This window comes from Rhagoletis pomonella, unplaced genomic scaffold, assembly GCF_013731165.1.
Source record: "Rhagoletis pomonella isolate Grant_MI unplaced genomic scaffold, Rhpom_1.0 Rhpom_scaffold_00009, whole genome shotgun sequence".
Lineage (NCBI taxonomy): Eukaryota > Metazoa > Arthropoda > Insecta > Diptera > Tephritidae > Rhagoletis > Rhagoletis pomonella.
Window position 1 is genome coordinate 21,024,872 of NW_023458563.1, and position 21,417 is coordinate 21,046,288.

At 36.1% G+C, this 21,417-nt stretch overlaps 2 protein-coding genes across 2 annotated transcripts in view; one reads left to right on the top strand and one right to left on the bottom strand.

Moving 5' to 3' along the window:
• Window positions 1-3,630: 3,630 nt before the first annotated feature.
• LOC118745625 (protein pangolin, isoforms A/H/I/S-like) overlaps window positions 3,631-21,417 on the top strand; it is a gene marked incomplete at its 3' end in the record, with an annotated part of 680,824 nt that continues 663,037 nt past the window's right edge. Inside the window, 3 exon segments of the mRNA XM_036479157.1 lie at window positions 3,631-4,787; window positions 5,156-5,360; window positions 19,316-19,984.
• On the bottom strand, window positions 10,203-10,760 carry LOC118745440. Its single transcript, XM_036478892.1, has one exon. It carries the CDS (start codon window positions 10,758-10,760, stop codon window positions 10,203-10,205), a length of 558 nt encoding a protein of 185 aa, XP_036334785.1.

Below are 21,417 nucleotides of genomic sequence, written 5' to 3' on the forward strand. Positions count from 1 at the left end.
ACAATATTCCAGGGACCGAAAATAACAGTTTTTTTTTGTAACGAGTTAAACTTAGCCAAATATTTTGATATCATATGAAGAGGACTGAAATAGCTTTTAAACAGAAATAACGAACGAAGGTTTATATATTTTTTTTTATAATTTAATACTAAAGCAATTCATATACCTGACATTTTTTATTGAAATATTTTCAATAGGTTGTTTTCCTCGTTTAGACATTTCAGTTTTAAAGCTATTTACTTCCTCTTTGATTTGATACCAAACTTGTTTAATTTGGATAAGCGGTTTGTTTATCATCCGGAAAGGACTTTTATTTCGGAATAAAAAATACTTGACCAAGTTTAACTCCTAAAAAAATTAACTGTTATTTTCGGTCCCTTCAATATTCGCATTCGCAAGAGATCCGCATTGATTATTGCGAATGCGAATGTTGAAATTAATGCGGAAGCTCCGCGGTTGCGAATGCGAATATTCGCAACAACCCTGATATGTATGTAGGTGGATACGGACACAGGTTCACGCCTGTCTGTAATTCAATTAAACTTCCGAGCAGATAGCAGAATTTCGAACATTTTTCAGAGCCACCGCTGTAACCGCGCATTCACACTCACTGCCTACCTGACTGCCCTTTTAGGCCCATAGCATCTTTCCACGCTGTTGTTCTGCATAAGCCTTGTTTGGAAATAGATATATGCATTGATGTAAACAAGTAAATGGTAAACTACCAAGGCGTTCGAAACTGACTCGCTGTCGGCTTGACTTGCATTACCTGCTGTTGATCACAGCTCGCAGTTTCATGCGCTTCAAACGACTGTGATCCCGGCAGCGGCAGATCTTTTCATATTACCAGTTTTGAATCTCGCTGCCGCTGCAGTCGTTGACATCGACAACAATATCAACGTCGCCGCCGCTGTCGCTGCCAAAGTAAATATTTCTGTAGCGATTGTCTCTTTTTAGTCTTTAAGGCTGATTCACATACAACTTTCTTCGCTTTGTTTGATAGTTCTTTGCTTTGCCATATAAGATCGATGTAGGCATATGCATGAGTATGCTCACATAAAAAACGTTTGAAGCAAAGCGAAGCAAAATCTTGGGCAACTCTCAACTTTTGCCCGCTTTGGCAATCAGCTGTCTACATTTATCTATTCTTGTGCGCTTGCATTTGCATTTAATGACAAAAATAGGGTAAATAGGAATTTTTATTGCTATTATTAATGCATATTATTATATTGCTATCTATTTTACAGATAAAAAATATGGAGGAAAAGGAGAACGCAAAAGCTGTCAAAGCGTTTATTGTAGCATACCTTCTACGTTTCGCGCTTTGTTGTCAAAGTTTGAACTGTCAAGCAAAGCGAGGAAAGTTGTATGTGAATGGCCCTTTACTTTCCCGTCTTATTCGTCGTCGTTTTGCTCCACACCACTCGATGCTCCGCGCTTGCCTCTTAACGATGGCGATGACGACGACTTCCTGCAACTCACACATTAGCGAGTAGGCCCTCTGTGCCAGTACTGCCAGAAAATTTTTGTGAAAGAAACATCTAATTTTGTTTATATCGTAAAAATATGTATTTATTAAGTACATAAAAGTATTATAAACAAACAAAATCTAAATTGTTTACGCGATTTTTACAATGCCATGCAAACATAAAAATTGCAAAAAGTTTGCAGGTATGCAGAATAGTCAATGTAAAAATGCTAAAAAATCGTGCGACTGTGCAATTGAATTCTAAGTTTATCTAGTTTTGAATTCCGTGTGGCATTTTCATGAAATTTTGCTCGCGAATAAAATCAAAATGCTAAAAAATTTTAAAATGTTATCGTATGCTACGAAAAATTTGGCCTTAAAAGTGTATTTAGTACTTTTTTGATTAGACGCATAACTTCTGAGAAAATAATTCGTATATGTATTTTGGACCTTTTTGTATTTCATCGGCAGTGCACGAACTACGAAACCCTAAAAATACAAAATTACTAGACCCATCGTATACGAGGAAAAAATTCCCAAAAAGAATGCCCCGTTTTTATCCAAATTATTTATGACTAGTAAATTATAATATTTGGGCAAATCCTGGCGTAACGGAGCAACGTTCATATTCTTCTTTTAATTTTTTGGCGGCAAAACAATAATACGCTAAAAATTTCCGTAGTGTAAGGGAAGGTTTCAAGCAGCATTTATGAGAGCAGAATAGTGGAAATTCGAATGTAAAGTAATAGCAGTGTATTTGCCCCCACTTTCATATATGGAGAACAAAATCTACAAGAACACATTGTAGAGGAAATAAGAAAGGGCGAATAATGTATTAATAAAGTAAAATAAAGGTTGTTTATAATTTTTAATTGCTAAATTATTTTTAAAGCGATGCTGTGGCATTTTATTTAAAGAGATGGTGTTTAAAATTAAACCTATTCAGAACTTTTCTTTAGGAAGTAAGAGGGGCAAATCACATTTGAGAAGTCCACTTGCAAACAGCGTTATGTGATTTTATAATAGTAAGCCATAAATTTAAAAAAAAAGTCTACAACAACAAGTAAGATCCAACTTGTATAATTCTTTTTATAACCTGAAAATTGTGATAATAAAGAGCCTAATAACATTAAAAAACAAAATCGCAGTGTGGTAGTTTTTGTAAATTTTATATCTAAAAATTTAATATAGCGAGTTCTGAAACAGTAACTTTTATATAGCTAGCTTTTTCCAGCTTTTCGCGTTCTCTCTTCCATGAAGGTTGGTCTGCTCCTTTTTTAGGACGTCTTCCACTAGGCACCGAAACTACCGCGTTTTCTTGCAGTTTTCTAAGTTCATCAGAGTATGGAGACTTTTGAGCTTATATAAATACGTACAATAAATATTATAGCGACTTTTAAAAGTGTATATATACATACAGTAAGTATTATAGCAACTTTTGCTAGAGTAGCTATCATTTGATGCTATTTTTTCAGAATATATAAGGATTTTGCACTGTATTGTTAGTGGATATGAAATTCCTTTAAATACTGGTACGTTTACCAGATAAAAATTAAAAATCGAAAAAAATTTACATATCGCACTTTGCAAGTGGACTACTCATTTCTCAAATAAAAGCAAAAGGAAATATCGAATTAATATATGTACATACATATATTGCATCATACTATTCTTGATACAAATATGAAAAGATTTGAATTACACGAATTTTACCCGTTCCTGGTTGACCATTTTTCGGATTTGCCCATACATTAATTTTGATTTTGTCATTTAAAAAAAAATCGTTTGTGATAAAAAATGCTGATTAAAGTGGTGGTTTCCAGCTTGTTACCAATTTTTGTTTTATTTGAATTAATCTGAGAGAACACCCTTTCCACATTTGATGTTGAAACCAGATAGAAATTCTGCAAGTCTTCATAGTAAAGATCCTTTTGTATGCAATTTTCATTCATTTCATTTGAACTGAAGGTATTCATTAAGATTTTGGCGATATTTTTTGAAAATAGGCCTTCATTTTGGAGATAAATTGTACTTCTGGCAACACTGCTTTGTGTGCGTGCTTTGTAGCCAAAGTCATACCGTGGCCATTGCTAGTTACCGTCATCAACGCTATCGCTTCGTCTTCTGTAGCTGCTTTGCTTTACTTTGCCTCTTTTCAGCGTTCTCAGCTCGTCGCATACTGGCGCGCTGTCAGTGTGTGCGACTGCTGGCTGTACACACAGTATACACCCTCTACTTGCGCTGCAAAGCAACATACTAGTGCGGTGCGCGCAATCGACGGGGCTACAACATTCACAACAAAGTTGAATCGTATATTAAAAAAAAACAAATCAAATAATAATAATAGTAAATGTAATAATACAAGATAAAAAGTAAAAGCTGTTCGCGTAAACAGCCTAGATTTTTATTTCAACGTACTGATTTCAGTTTGTCAATTGTTTCGAACGCTATACATATGTATATATCCAATTATTTGTTGGTACCCACTAACTAACGCGTGGTGATCACCTAATCAACCCATAGTCTGGATGATCGCCGATCGAACGTGAGTCCGTGTAGGAAAATATTTCGCGACCTAAACTGCGGTTTGCTTGCCGTATCGTAGTGACCAGTGGAGCAAACAGTCAGTCGTTTATTTTTAAAGTACCGACGGTATTTCTGCACTGTATTTTACGTACATACATACATAAGTGGCTTGTTTCTATGCTTTATTGGTTTACTTTTGCTTGTTTAGCTGGCGTGCTTTCGATTAATTTGTGTTTTTTGTGCCTCAGCACACGTGTGCTTGTGTGAGTTTTATTGTTTGATAATTTTTAGCTGCCAATGATCGGTGCAAATGCTACGTAAATACATAAATACATACATATTATGTTCGTGCTTTCAGCAGCAGAGTGCGCTACCAGATGTAGGTGATGCAAATCAAAAAATAAATCATTTGTTGCAAATTCAAATGCCGACGGTGTTGCAGCAAACCTGCAAACAATAGCAATAAGTATATGCGGCTATATGATATGAAAATGATAAATAAATAAATAGAAATAACACAACATGCATTCGACAATAATAAAAACAACAATTTATGCGCGTTGGTGGTGGCGAAGTGCGCTGTAAAGGCGGTTGGTTGCCGGTAGCAACGCCCACTAACAAAAGTGTATCACATCCCAGCCCAGAGCATCACTGATTACGCGGCTACCGAAGCCATTAGAGCAACCAGTGAAATGTGCACTGTCTCCTCTGATCACATCAGCGATTACGATCGTGACGACTGCAACACCACTGCACTAAAGAGGCGACACTGGTTGCATTGAGATGTACCTATGTATGTGCATACATATGCATGCATGTACTTATACGCGCACATACCCTTGTGTAAATGCATGAATATATACATTCATTAGACTGCATCACGCCCCAACCAACAAAAAATTGGTACTGTGTTTCCATTGGAATTATAAAATCTATTATATTTTAAGACGTCCACCAAAATATTGCGGAAAAATATTAAGTTAAATCGGTCCAGTTCACGTAAATCTTAATATTTTTCCGAAATATTTTGGTGGACGTCTTAAATATAATCATTTTTTTTAGTCCCAGCGGAAAAACCGCAATTTTTTTTGGTGATGCAGTCTAATATACATGTGTACATACATTCATACATGTATACAATACATAAGTAACAAACAACAGCAAACTGTAAAAGAAGCAAACAACGCTAGCACAACAAAATAAAAACATAAATCCAAATATTTAAAAAATAACTACAATATATAAGAGTGGAAAAAGAAAAAGTACATACATATTATGGAAGTTGCGAATGTGGACACCCGAGGATGCGAATGCTGATGTCTAAAAGCTAAACATGTATGATGTCAAGTATTTATAAAAAATTTAGGTAAGTAAATTAGGTAATTTAGGTAGATGAAAAATGGAAAGTTGAAATATTGAATAGTGTTTATTTCAATTAGTACTTGAGTCTAACAATTAATGCTTTATACTTACTAAAAAGGAAAGTTGCTGCTTTTTCAGATTCCAGCCTGTTTCTTAAAGCATCGTAAATCAAACCTGCACCACTAAATATCTGCTCGCTCGTAACACTTTCTAGTGGAGGCGACAAATATCTGCGTGCGAAACTTTCAGTTATAACTATTTATTCTTTTTTTATGGCGGTACAAGAATAATTAGTTTTTTGATTATAGCATTGGGGCTGCTCCTGTCGGATGTATCCTCCTGACTTTCATCTTCACGTAAACAATCTAGCATAAAGGCCTGTATGCAGTTTCAAGAAATGCTAAAATTCCATACAAAATGACGTACAAGAAATGGCTAAGAAATTTTCTTGAGTCAAATTTCCTTCAGACAGTACGCAGTTCTTAAGAAATTTGCTACGCTTTTTACTATGGTTTTCTAAAGTTTTTTGTGAAAAAAGAGCACAAGGCAACCCAGGTTTGCAACAGAAATATATGCTCGTTCCATTATTTCTTGAGGAAAGAGTGAGGCAACAGGCTGTGGAGTATCAAAAATGTCAAAATTCCTTGGATACACACACGAAATAATGGCAAATTTTTCTTGACCGATTTCTTGAGAGCTGCATACAGGGCTTAATGGCAAGATTGTTATTTAAACACCGCTTACTAGCAGTGTTGCCGTTTTGATACATATGTATTCAATTGGATACATTTTCGTCTTAAAGTTTGAGAGATACTTCATTTTTTTCCTCAGTGCAAATTTGGATACCTTTTCCAATAAGTATTCATTAGTTGAAGGAATTTATTTTTTATTTATGTACGAGGTATTACAACATTTTTAAAAGTTGGCTGCTCATCCTCCAAGCAATGTACATAAACGTGCATTTAATAAAACCAAGTAAGTAGTTTGCAAATTGTAAAAAGTTTTCCGACCTGTGATATTTAGCTGTAATGCGAAAAAATCAACTTTTACATCCCGAGCAACCCTTCTCTTATTATTCAAAGGAAATTGACAACCATTCCGATGACAAATTTTCAACAATAACTTGACTGTACTAAAAATAACTTCTAACTTCTAAATTTTCAGTTATATGTCGTTAAGCGAGAATTCAAACAACCCGGAAATAGAAATGTTTCTTGAAGGCGAAATTTACAGGCAAATACAAGTTTTTGAGAATTGTTTTAATTTCATAGATACTAGCTCCCAATCCAGCAGTTCGAGTGAAAAACATTGTAACCATAATAGCGGGAAATAACAATTTACTGAACTAAATGAAACAGGTCAAAATTAGTTTAAATCGGTATTATTTTGATAGACTAAGAAACATTTTTTGTATGTCTTATTTGTGGGAATCTTATCGTAGTAATAAACATCGAATATGCGGAAACTTTGGCCCGTAGTTGTTGTTAGCATTTTTAAATTCCTAGAAACAGATCTGGTAAACAAAGGCCCGTAGTTATAGTCAAAACTAAGACAACACTAAAGTTAGTTGCAGCTTTTTTGACAGGTATTCATTGAAAATTATGTCAAAAAGCTGCAATTAACTTTAGAGTCCACTTAATTTTGATTATAACTACGGGCCTTTGTTTCCCAAATCAGTGTCTAAGGATGGGAAAATACTGACTTCATGTTAATAAGTTTGTTAAGGGGTCGAGTTTCTCTTCCATAGATGTACTGTGTAAAAATGTCCGCTCTTTTCGGTGGATACATTTGAATACAGTTTTCGATTTGTTATGGTCACTTTAAAGGCTAAGGCAGTCTTCAGGGTTTTTCGATTTTAGTTTTTGTTATTCATTTTTAATTCTTTCATCAGTGGCTGGGTTGTAAAATGTGTGTTTATAGCTTATTTTATTCAATATTTCCTTGTTCGTAACTTCTAAATCTCTGTGAATGCTAAGTAAAGCTGAATCAATTAATCTTTGTTCCCCAGTTTTACGTCGTAATAAGTTATGTTCGACTAAGGGCTAGTGTTGCCAAATGTCCCGTGTTTGCCGGGACGTCCCGTATTTTGCATTAAATTTGAAATGTTCCGCCGGGACAAGATTTTTCCCGTATGTTCGAAAATTTCATTATTTATTTCAACCTATAAACTTCTACTCAACACGGTCATGTTTTAACGCGGCTATTGTGAGTAGGTCATTAGAAAGCATTATTGCAAGCAACTCTGTAAGAGAAATATAGCTAAAAATTACCGTTGATTTTTTAGAATTTTTTGTGGAGGGTGTTTCGAATTTTCTTCCATATAACCCATGAACAAAACGGATTTTTATATCGAAGAAAATGCGTTACACCCTCCACAAAAAAAAAAATTCTAAAACATTAACACAAAGTTTTACGCCGACTCCGAACGCTGATTGGATTTTTTAATGAAAAGCTGTTTTTCATGGCAGAAATACAATCGGAGGTTTGCCATTGCCTGCCGAGGGGCGACCGCTGTCAACAAAAAAACCTTTTTTCAACATTTTTTGCGATGTTGCTTTGACCAGGGCTTGAACTCAGGCCCTGCGGAGTGGAAGCGCCAACCTCTTACCACTGCACCACAGCACGAAATAAAATTGAATGCGCTAGAAAGCTACTTGAAATCTTTCTACGAAATCTAAATAAATTGAAGTAGGTGTTCTGACCAACATCTCCATCCATGCCTCCCCAAACGAAGTGCTGTTTTACTAGTTGAGCTGTTGCTTTTTTTCCGGGGTGTGCTGTATTATGAAATTTCGCGATTACTAATTGACGTTGGTGCAGTGGTACGTATGGTCGTGCTTGCTCGCCGGAAACATCGCACATGATGGAGGTGTCTGTCGAAGGCAACGTTACCCTTTTCAGCTTAAGCGACGTTTTATTTGAATTTAGCAACTCACGTAGTTCGTCACAGGTTTTCTGTTGCTTGGCCATTTCGTCTTAGTCTATGGCGTCACCAGTGGCGATGTTGATGGTGTTGAGCGTATCTGCGGTGATATTAGTTGCTCCCGAGACATATATATTTGTAGAAAACTGTCCTATAAAATCTAGGTGACGAATCTGTCTCTCTTCTGGGTAAATGCAAACGTGAGCGGCTTATGATCCGTCGCAAAAGTGAATTCCCTGCCTTCCAACAAGTGCCTAAAATATTTGATAGTGGTGTAAATTGCAAGGAGCTCGCGATCATAGGTGCTATACTTGCATTGCGCTGGCGAAAAACGCGAGAAAAACGCGATCGGTTGTGGCTCACCTTCAACTACTTGGTGTATTACTCCGCCCATTGCGCTGCCGTTTGCATCTGTACATAACATATTGCTAGCTGACGGAGCTGGATGTACAAACAACGTGGCGTTTGCATGATCGTCTTTACACTTCTGAAAGTAATAAGTGCACCTGTTGTCCCATAAAAGAGCTGTTCTGTCTTTTTTCTTGTTGCCCACAATAAGTGAGTTTAGATGTTGCTGATGATGAATCGCGTGTGGTATGAACCGACGGTAAAAATTTATCATAACTAAGAAACGTTTGAGCTCGAATTCGAATTTTGGTAGTGGGAACTCTTGGATGGCCTTGATTTTTTCTGGTAATGGGCCTTGCGCTGTTATCAAATGCCCTAAAAATTCGATTTGTGGGGCCCCGAAGACGCATTTCGATGGATTTATTGTTAAGCGGTGTTGCCGTAAGCGTTCGAAAACCAAACGTAGGTGCGCAGTGTGTTCTGCTTCGGTTGTAGATGCTACGCAAATGTCGTCAACGTAACAAAAAGCAAAGTCGAGGCCTCGAAGTGCTTCATGCATATACCTTTGAAACGCCCGTGCGGCGTTTCGTAACCCAAATGGCATACGCATGAACTCAAAAAGTCCGAAAGGTGTATTGACTGCTGTCTTCGGTATATCTTCGGCGGCGACTGGAATTTGGTAGTAGCCCCGAAACAAACCAATTTTAGAAAAAACATTTTTACCGCGTAAGTAATAAGTAAAGTCCTGGATATGAGGCAGATGGTACTGGTCAGGAAGAGTTTGTGCGTTGAGTGCCCTGTAATAGCCACAGGGTCGCCATGTGTTATCGGCTTTGCGGACTACATGTAATGGCGAGGCGTAGGGGCTCTTAGATGGTCTGCAAACGCCGATTCTCATGAGGTGTTGAAATTCTTCCTTAACTGACTGGTACTTGTCTGGCGTTAGTATTCTGGGGTTTTCCAAAGACAGGTTGGCCTTCTGTTTCGATGATGTGTTTGACGGTCTTGGTAGCAGGGACTGTATCAAAAGGTTTATTGATTTGCGTAATTACCTTAAACTCCCGTAGTAATTCTGCGTAGTTACAATTGATGTCATATGTTGTTATGGAATATTGTTGTACGCCATTTGCGTGCGCAGCTTTGTTTTTACTTTCGTAAGTCCGTCGATGATAGTAGCATTGCGCATGTCTATCAGAATGTTGAAGTTGGTGAGGAAATCAGCTCCAATTATATTTTGCTTGGTGGCAGCTGCAATAAATGTGCATTCGAAGCCTCTACGAAGTCCGAGGTCTAAGTTTAGACGAACGAACCCAAAGGTTGTTATTTTAGTGTTATTTGCAGCGAACAGTTGCGGTGTTGATGTTGTTAGGGCTTCACGATTAATGCCTGATACACTAATAATCGAAATGTCAGCGCCCGTGTCTATTAAAAACTGTCGATTAGTACGGCAGTTGAGTACGAAAAATCTTCTACTCATGTTAGAAATGTTTCTTGGAACTTTTGAAGCACCGTGATGTACGCAGCTTGGTTTGCTGTTACGCTCGACGGCAGTAGCTGCTGATGACGGCGATGTTATTAGTTTTTTTCTGCGCTAAAATTGCAAGGTGGATCGCACTTTTGAGCTTTGTCGCCAAACCTTTTGTGGTACCAGCAATCGCCGTGGTAGGAGCTGGATGACCTGCGCGGAGTACTGTTGTTTCTACGGCGAGATCGAGATCTACGATTACTATCCTGATTAGCTTTAAGCTCGATACGGGAAAGAGTGTGCTCGATGCGTTTAATTCTTTCTTCAATGGAAGATTTTTGATCGATAGGATTATTATTGACGTTTTGCTGGGAATGCTTGTTTGGATCACGAGCGCTGACAACATCTACTGAGCTAACTCGTACAACGTCAATTATTTCATCAGCGATGGATGCTTGTTGCTCTAATGACATATTAGGGTTACACTTGTCGACGCCAGCGATAACTGCGCGTGCTGAAACTGGTAGCTTTTGAAGCCAGAAATCCTTGATAAGCCGTTTGTCTGTTGTAACACCAGTTCGTTGAAGCTGAGTCAGCATGTGGCTGGGTTTATTGTCACCGAGTTGTATGCCAAATGTTAGCTGCTCTAGGCGAGCAATGGGTGACATTGAAAATTTGCTTAGCACCGTTGTGCGTAAAGTCTCGTACTTATCTTTCGTCGGAGGATTTCTGACAACGCCAATGCCTGCTCATGGAGGCGTTCGTCATGTACATGACCGCTATATTAAATTTTGCGTTGTCGCGCTGAAAAAGATTCATTTTTCCAAATCAATTTTGTGAACTTGCTGTAGACGTGAATCAGCCAATCGTTTATTATTGGAAAAAAGTTTCAGTTTCACACAAATAAAAATTTACCCGATGGTTGTTGTGATTACTTTCTTGCTTCATTTGCATAGATTAAGCATAAAAAATGCACACATATTTACATAAATAGTGTAAATAATACATATGTATATGGTGGTAAGTATTTCCTAAAAAGGAAAGATGAAACAGGAACAGTCATGCGAAAACCCAGGTCAATATGTGCTGGAAGTGCTGGTTTCAGTATACTGCTTTGCTTTTTCCTTGGCTACATAGACACTTTCAAATTATAATTCACATGAAACATATATGTATCTACTGAGAAACCCCGGTTGGCATCAAACTATATATTTTCGCGGCGACAGCAAAACAGAAACTGAGACAAACAAGTCTGGGCATGTCATAGGGCACACTTTTCTTTCTCTACCTAGCGAAGTGATCAACATAATGGTCGGCATACTAGCCCATTCAAACGATTCAATAAGTGGGACTGTGTGCATTGTTCAGTTGGCGCTCTTCGTATGTGAAACACACATGTGCTCAGAGAGCGCTCAGAATTCTTAAAGGGTGGCTCACTAGCATGAATATGTTCTGCTCTCAAACTGCCTCAACTAAGATTTGGTAACTATGACTAAACCATTTGTTGAAAGAAAGCTGACCTGCATTAGCAGAGCTTAATAACATCCTTTTATGAACCATACGTTAAGTTGAATGAAATTTGTAGAAATATGCTTCAAACAAATATTTATTAGTAGTCAACTAAATTAACGGTTTGGTACAACCTAGATGAATATTAGAAGCTTTAATATATTTAGTTATAAATACCAACCCATGGTAATAGTTCCCAATCCTTGGTAGCAGCAAAAAGCTTTGATTTTGTCACCAGAAAGGTGTGTGAATCACAAAAGCGCGAGTTTCAGAGACCTACCAATTCATTATTTGACTTTCAAGGAACGAAAAGAAGCGGAAACTGAATATTTAAATCTTTTAACTTTCCCATGGAATAACTTTTCTCAGAACCATTCCATCCGACTCTGAAGAATTTTGGATAATTCCTTACGGAGTGAAAACGGCAACAGGCAATAAAATGTTTGGAAATATAAGTAAATTCATATTATTATCCTTGCCGCACTTAAATACTTTGTTGAGCGCGTTTTTTCCGTAATGAATTCAATAAAAATTAAGATTCGAAATAGGATGAGATTGGAAAGCCTTATTTCAATAGTTCGAATAAAGTGTTATATGTAGGCTAATAATTTCTGCTGCAAAACGTTTCCAATATCAAACAGTAAGTATGTTATCGAGGTTGAATAGAAAATGAATAGAAATGTAAATCATTCAGATTGTGGAAATAGCTGATCTCGCCTTATTATAGGTTTTTATTTAGTTTTTAGCGCCGAGCTCTTAAAAGCGGACTGTGCGATTAATCAATTAACATGAGTTATAATAAATTTAATAGTTGCGAAGCCCTATGTGTATTTTTAAAGAAAATTGTTTGTACACCACTATTATATAAGTCACTTGTGTTATTTATTATTACTTCTCTGAAGTTGGCAGGACAACTTTTTCTCAAAGCAACCTAACTATCTGATAATTTTCCGTAAATTATCCGTTGTTTATCCGTGAAAAGAATAATTTTTCCAGGGACATATTTTAAAAAATATCTCAAAACCAATTAAGGAAACCAGCTAAACCTAAGCTAAGTATTATAATTTAAATTGTTCAAAACGCGCATGAGTTGAATATATATTTTTTTTAACTGAATTGAATAGTAATTTTTTTAAACCTGTATGGATAAAAGTTTCCAACTTGTTCAATATAAAACGTACATCGACTTCCATGAAAATCTCAAGTCTTTTATTTAGTTTTGTTTTTAGCTCCTTAGTCTAGCATTATTGGCGGCCCTGTTGATGTCAAACAAGCTTGAGCAGAGAGTAGGCAGGTGGCCTAAGCGGCGACATAACGGTTCCTTGGAGAAGAGACTGCGTTTATTTTTACGCCATGTGACGCCATGCGCGAGAGAGAGAGGAAATGTTTGCGTCTCTCATAGACAAGCCTGAGTAGGAGGGAGTTAGCAAGTGCTTAAAGAGCGCAAACATTAGCTGTCGGAGTTGACGACATGACGGTACGTTTACAAATATATGTACATACATATGCGCTTGGAGAAGAGACAGCGTTTAATTCTTCCTCATATGACGCCATGCGCGAGAGAGATAGTTTTTGCGTCGCTGATCAGGACTGCCAATTCGGATGAAAGCGTGCCATTGTTGTGTTCGACCGAATGTTCGATTTCGGTTTCGCTTTGACGGTTAACCGACAATATTTTCATGTTCGTGTAAATGTTGGTTCCACTGAAGTTAGCAGGGCACGTGATATTTTTTAAAATGTGTCCGCGGCAAGATAATTCTTTTCACGGATAAACAACGGATAAATTACGGCAAATTATCAGATAGTTAGTTTGGGTTTAGCTGGTTTCCTTAATTGGTTTTCAGAAGGTGCCCTGCTAACTTCCACGGAAGTTAGCAGGGCACGCGTATTTTTTAAAATATGTCCGCGGAAAAATTATTCTTTTCACGGATAATTTACGGATAATTAACGGCAAATTATCCGATAGGAATTCTTGCTTTGAGAAAAAGTTGTCCTGCCAACTTCAGAGAGGTTTATTATTACCCTCTGAAGGTATTATATTCGTTTTTGGTTTTAAAACCTATATTATAACAAGATCTCATTTTTAAAATAAAAGATTTGTTAATCGATTTCATGCATTTTTAAAAAATAAAAATAATTGGCGATTTTTGGCGATTTTTTTCCAGAGCTTGGAGACCAAAAACAAAACTAAAATTTGGGATCCAGTATATTTAATGCGAATCGTAAAATAGAACGAAGTGTATGGCTTACTTGGCGAAACATAAATTTAAGTTTGTTATCACTTTATCTCGTGAGTGTAAATTTCTTATGAACTCAAAAATTGAAAATTGCATTTTTTTTAATTAGAAGCAATGTCAATCTCTTTTATGCCACATAGGGCAAATTTTTCAGTGCCTGTTTAAACTGAGATCATGAAAACTGCGAGCATATTTTAGCTGGCTAACATTTGATTGGCTAAACTTGGCTTACAACAGCTAGCTCCCGCGTTTAAACTAAGTTTAAACTACGGACAGATTTAACCGTGCACTGAAAAACAGCCCTAACTAAATAAACAGCTAGCGAGTTTGGAAATAACGCATATGTTTCAGTTGATAAACAAGTTTACTGATTTCCCGCGACTAGGGACACGAATTTCGATACAATACGATACCATATCGATACTTTTGGCATTCGATACCGATATTTTCTACTCGATAGTTTTAAAACGATATTTTTTGGAATCGAGTACCAGAACCCTAGTATCGTATCGAATGTCATAAACTCACATTACAAGGCTAATGTTATTAACAATTCTTCCCGATATAAATTGGACTTTTAAGAGCAGAAATGTGTAATATAGTTAGGATCAGGGACGTGAACCGGATGAAAAATTTGTTTGGTTCGGTTCAGCGGTTCGAACCGTTTTTGCACTTTTGGATTGGTTTGTCAAAGCGGTTTTTTTGGTCTTTGAACCGGAGTTTCGGTTCGGTTCAACGGTTCGAAAAACAAAACAAGTTTAAGTGTCAAGTGTCAAGTGCAACAACGCGCACGGTTAAGAGTCAAGTGTCTGTCAAATGAGATGGGTTGCCTTTACATTTGATATTGTCACATGGTAAACAAACATGATGGGTATTACCATGTTTACCAAAAAGAAAAAAAGTGGGTACATTTATCTATTGAAAATTGGTTGAAACGAACCTTTCAATCTTTATAGAAAGTGGTTCGGTTTTCGGTTCGGATCAAACATTTGTGGAAAATTTCGGTTCGGTTAATGGTTCAGTTAATTAATAGAAAATAGCGGTTTTCCGGTTCAAAACCGGTTCGGTTCAAAACCGGTTCACGTCCCTGGTTAGGATTTCATGTGGTGGAATTTGAACCCGCGAACTCGGTGTTTTAAGCCAACACCTCAATCTCTACGTGTTGTTACACAATATGTTAGTGTTAGACCGAGATTTTCCTCCGATTTGTCAAGTGCGCCTTAAGTTCTGAACACATTAAAAACGACGAGCTTCCAATTTGTTATCTTTATTGTCTAAACGTTTTGTCGAAGGCGACATGATTTTTTTGAATGCGTCGGCGACATCATGAATTTGTACGAGTTTGACATAAAAGAAGAGGAAGAACCTTATCTGTCGCTGGAAAGATAGAAATAGATCTAATCTGGCCACAACCACAGTCGTCGCGTAGCCCGGTCGTCGCCAAAATAATTATCTACATAAGAGTACGTGTTAAAATAATTTGACAACTATGGTCCATAGCTCGTCGTTTTCATTGTGTTCGGGCTATTAATGTTGTGGCACAAAAGGGGTCCCTACAGTTTTATGTCGACTTTGAACGGCGATTTTGTTTTAATGGGGAGTTGTTTTTTATTTTCAAGTTTTGAGCACTTCTAATCATTACACCACAGCGGCCTATATACAAGACCTATATTCATATAAATTTTTTGGATTTTGGTATCGATATTTGGAATATCGAGTATTTTCATTCCGATATTAATGGGTACCCGATATTTTTAAAGCGATACTTTAAATGAGTACCATATCGATACTTTCTGTTCGATATCGTGTCCCTACCCGCGACTTAAAATTTGTGTGTCTTATTTTTCGCACAAATAAAACAACAACAAAACAATGTTAAGTTTTTGCATCTTGATTTTTTTGCTTTCAAAAATATTAGGTATACGACACATACACATATCTAATAGCACACTTTTTGCAATAGAAAAAGTTACTGAATCCCCATGACATTTTGGTATTCATTTAGCGTTACGAGAGTCCAGAGTGTTCGTAATTCGTTGTATTAAATTTATCTAACAAAATAATAATAATAAAAGATTGGTGTTTACACAATATGTTAGCGTTTGGCCGAGCTTCTCCGCCGATTTGTAGCGTCCGCCTTGGTGTTGTCACTCACAGTAGAGGGACCTACAGTTTTACGCGGACTCCGAGCGGCGATTGCATTTTTATGGGAAGCTTTTCTTCGTGGCAGAATACACTCGGAGGTTTGCCTTTGCCTCCCGAGGGCGACCGCTATTAGAATACACTTTTTATACCCGAGCGCACTTCTGCACAAGGATATTATAACTTTGTTCACATAACGGTTGTTTGTAACAGTCAAAACGAATTGAGATAGATATAGACAAATGCATACATAAATGATCAGAATGAAAAGAGAAATCGATTAAGCGGTGACTGTCTGTCCGTCCGTCCGATAACTCGAGTAAAAATCAACGAAATTTGGTACGTGTACTTCTTTCGGGCGTAGGACGGATGGCATTGAAAATGGGCTAAATCGGACAATAACCACGCCTTCCTCCCATATAACGGTAATTTTCAGAAATACGAAAACTGCGATATTTTAGTAACTACTGAAGATTATTTACTCAAAATGGGTATTTACAATAATTTTTAGACGAAAAGTAAGAATATTATAAAGTTTTGGAAAATAGGCGTAGCCACGCCTACTTATAGTTGCATGTGTATATCTCGGTAACCGCTGCACCAATTTCTTCCAAACTTGGCACAGTTGTTAGCCTTGGTACAGCATACCAAATGGCCGAAACTTTTTAAAAGCGGGCAATAACCACGCCCACATGCCATATAACGGTAATTTAGGGAAATACGAAATCTTCGATAAATCAGTAAATATTAAAGCTAATTTATTCAAAATTGATGTTTGCAACAATTCTTTACCAAAAAATACGTTTATGATAAAATTTTGGAAAATGGGCGTGGCACCGCTCACTTATGATCACATATATAGATCTCGGTAACCGTTCCACCAATTTGTACCAAACTCGGTATGGTTATTGTGCTTGCCAAATAAGAGTAAATCGTTAAAAGTTATTGAGAAGTTATTGAAATTAAAAATTGAGGCCGCTTCTTATATAACGGTAAATTTCAGAAATGCTTTAAACTTCAATATTTCGAAATTTAAGGACGCTAAATTACTCAAAATTGATCCACCCCGGCTTACCATGTTGCGGTAGCTTTCGGAGAGGTGAAAATCACATATTTAATACTTGCGTCGGGTATTTAGTGTTCGGCTCCGCCCGAACTTAGATTTTCTTACGTGTTTTAAATTTTATTTTTTGATATTGCTCGGAGACTGGGCTTGACCCGAGGTCCTGCGGAATGGTAGCGCGTGTTGCTAAACACTACACCACACCGGCCGCCCTAATGAATAAAAACAAAAAAAATAATAGCATGCAACACTTAGCACATGCCACGCGACCAAGATGCAACAGTAACGGGTGACAAGAATCAACAACCAGCAATGAACAATTTATCTACAATCAACATACGAGTGCGGCAGCTACCAGATCATTACATGTCAGGTCGTGTTACCGTTGAAACACAATACCGGCGAACGGCGAGCCCAGCTAATTCGCTTACTGAAAGACATATAGATACGGTGACCATCCGTTCTGTTTTTTGCAGGACCGTACTGTTTTTCAAAGGTAGGTCCTGCGTAGTTTTCCAAACCTGAAAAACCTCAAAATGTACTGCTTTTTTACAAGTGTCCTGCATTTGTCCCGCATTTTATCCGTTATTTTAAAATTATCGGACAATGGATGGAGTTTTTCAAAAAAAGTGTTTCTTGGTACTTTTCGTAGCTTTTCTTCAATATCTCATGAAAAAATCTCCCAATCAACGTAAGCGACTTACATCTCGACGGGTATTGATGTGCCTCTTACCAAAATATATAACTTGTGGCGACTTCAAAGAAAATTATTAGTGCTACAGGCGACCATTTGCATTTTGTCGTCAAACTCGAAAAAAGTGAGATTTTCAATCAAATACGCAGTTTTATTTGATTATTTTTTTCATTAGTTTAAAAATTCGATAAAAAAGATATATCATTACAGTAAATTTTGAGCCTAAGATAATGAATATCGGATTAGAAATGTAAATGCAACGAAGTGCAATCTGCACACATTATAACCTTTGTAAAGGGCACATAAATACCTTTGTAACTCGTCGTTTACGTCGATTCATGACGTCGATTTTTGACAAATAACTGCGAAAAGCACAAAAAACAAAAAAGGGTATTGTTTTCGTTTTTAACGACTCAAAATTTGCCTATACAATAATCTTTTAAAGATTTTCACTTTTAGTGTAAGCTATTGTAATTATAATATGTTTACTATACTTTTATAAATATTCATGTAAAAAAAGATTAATATCGATGAAGAAAACGTGATTCGTTTTTAAAGTTTAAAATTTATTAAGAATTTAGAATCATAAATACTCTTGATATTTTTATACTACGTAAATATATGTAGGCATATTTTTTAAAAATTGTCCTTCATTTTGAATCCATATTTATGGTCACCGTACATATAGAGCGTTATTTAATTCAGAAGGCTGTCAACTGATAAGGTGACCATATTTCAAGAAGTAAGGAATAGGGAAATACCAGCAAGAATAAATTCAAAATATATATGTAAATAGTCTTTAAATGTGTTTCCTATTAAACTTACGTTTACTATTAAACTTACTTTTAACGAAATTAGTCTCTGGAAGAAATATATAAGGTATTTTATTGTACTTTTTAACAAAAATTACGATAAGTTTTAAAGTATGGTCACCATGGTCTTTTATTGCCGTTGCTGCTGACCGCGGCGATAGAAATAAGTATATCGTCGCGAACAGCCGTCGAACGAACTTCGTCGTTTGCTTTGTTGTGCGCGTTCTCATATATATATAAGTTTGTTTTAATTTTTACAGCGAATATTCGCAGCCAAAAATTCGTCGGTCGCCGTTCGCCGGTATTGAGTTTCAACGGTTACCCGAGCGCTATCTATAGCTGGATAATATGATAATTGACAAAATTACAAAGACTAATATCAAAAACTACTGGTGACATTACAGGTTGGCCAATATGAAATTAAATGTTTGGTTCAAATAGTAAGCGGTGTTTAAAGAACGATCTTGTCATGATGCTAGGTTCTTCAAGAAAAGATGAAAGTCAGGATGATACACTCGACATTAGCGACCCCGATCCTATTCTAAAATAAGAATTATTCTTATACCGCAATAAAAAAGAATAAATATAACTGATAGTCCTCTCAACTGATGCAGCCTCAATCGGATCGAATTTATAATATTACCAAGTTTTGCACGCAAACTTTGCAGGCAGCAACGTTTTTTAAATGAAATATAATACCCCAATTTTTGAATTCTTTAAATAAATTAAACATTATTAAAAATTACTAACTTTTCCATTTTTTCAGCTATCTAAATTGTTTCTTAAAAAGACTCGACCGCATTCGCAACATCCCTCGTAATAACATATATCCGCCGTACCGTAATCAACTACAATCAATAACAGCAATAATCAATGGAAGTACCTTCAATCAACAAGCAACAAATAAATAACCAGCATTTCTTTCAGTGATTAGCAGTGTATACAGAATTTAAAAACGACATAGTCAATAGCTAGCTCCGGGAAAAAAGTATTTTGTTTGCTTAATTTGTTACATTAATCAAGCTTGGCTCGAAACTAAACTCTATCTCAATTCTTGGGTACTAAAAAATTCATCTTAGGCTACTCCATTAGCTTTGCAGCATTGCATTCGGTCATCCATTACCCATGCATCAGCCTAAACTACTACTTACAAGAATTGTTTCTAAACCTAAATTTTGTGTGTAAACTTTTTTCTCGGTCCAGCGATTTTCATCACAAACACTGATTATTATAGTTGTTAAATCAATATTGACCTAATATCTGCATACATTAATCTGTACCAGTTGAACAAGGAAATTTTAAAAAATGGTTGTGTGTGTCGGTGCAACCAAAAATGTATTTTTCAAAAGCAAAAAAGAAAAAACGTAAAGTGCAAGTATTTAATACTCAACAATGCATATATAATCAGCGACAACAACTACTATATAAAAACTTTGTAAGTAAATTATTAAATCTACTAAATGCTTTCTTATATATGTATATACACTGGCAATCAAAAGTGAGTGCATGGTGTTTTTTGTTTAATATTTGCAATGTTTTTCAAGTTAAAATATTTTTGTTATTTTTTTATAAAAATATGGTTCATGCTTTAATTAAAACCACATAAGTCAAACTTTCAAACTTTATACAGAACATAGAAAAATTAACGAATTTTCGTCTAAACTTTAACCTGTTTAATCTGAATTTTTAGAAAAATGTTGAATACGCAGATAGATCGGTTTTTTAATTCTAATGGAACAACATCAAGTTTTAAGCGGCTAAAAAATCGGGTTGAGTTTTAATGATTTTTTATTGCTGACGGCTTTTTGCACTTTTTACCATATAAAAAGGGAATTTCTTGTAGAATAAAATGCGTATGACCGTTTGCAAACAAATTAAAAAAAAAAATTAACGCTATATTTTACAAATTGCACTTATATATGTATAAAACCGCAAAACCCGTCGAAAAAAAAATTCACTAAAAATCAACTCGATTTTTTAGCCGCTTAAAACTTGATGTTGTTTCACTAGAATTAAAAATGTAGACGAAAATTCGTTGAATTTTTGTGAGTTCTGTATAAAGATTGACTTATGTGGTTTTAATTAAAGCATGAACCATATTTTTATAAAAAACTACAAAAAAATTGTTACCTAAAAACATTGCAAATATTAAACAAAAACAGCATGCACTCACTTTTGATTGCCAGTGTATATACAGTGGCGGTCAAAAATGGATGAATGGTGTTTCGTTTTTAATATTTATAATATTTTTCAAGCTAATATGGTTCATGCTTTAGCAGAAACTATATAAAACACACTTTGAAACTCTATGCAGAACTTAGAAAAATTCCACAAATTTGTATTTAAATTTCGAGCTTTTTAACCAGAATTATTAGAAATTTTTTGGGTATGCAGTTAACAGGCTTATAAAGTTCTAGTAATACAAGTGCAAGTTTTGAGCAGCTAAAAAATCGCATTGATTTTAATAATTTGTTTTTGTTGACGGCGTTTTGCACTTTTTCCATATAAACATGAATTTCTTGTGGAAGTATATGCGCAAGACCGTTTGCGAAAAAAATAAAAAGTCAACACCAGGTTTCCTAAATTTCGAAATTTATATGTGAATAGCTCAGTGAGAGGGGAGACCAGTATGTTTGCATGTATGTATTTATATAAAAAAAATATTTATTGGTGGGTGGGCACTGTGGCCAGTGGTAACTATAGGTGAGTACCACCTTTGCATGATTGTAAGTCAAGCAGAGTCCGCAAAAAACTCCGGAACAGTGTCCGGAAGATGCATTAGACTAGGCCGAGCATACTTTGAACTACCATCAAATTATAACTTAAGAAAGTTTTATTACATGGCAGTTGAGAAGTGCATGTGCAAAA

Excerpts from the sequence above, each read along its gene's own strand:
- LOC118745440 (XM_036478892.1), bottom strand. The coding sequence starts at position 10,760 with ATGTCACCCATTGCTCGCCTAGAGCAGCTAACATTTGGCATACAACTC.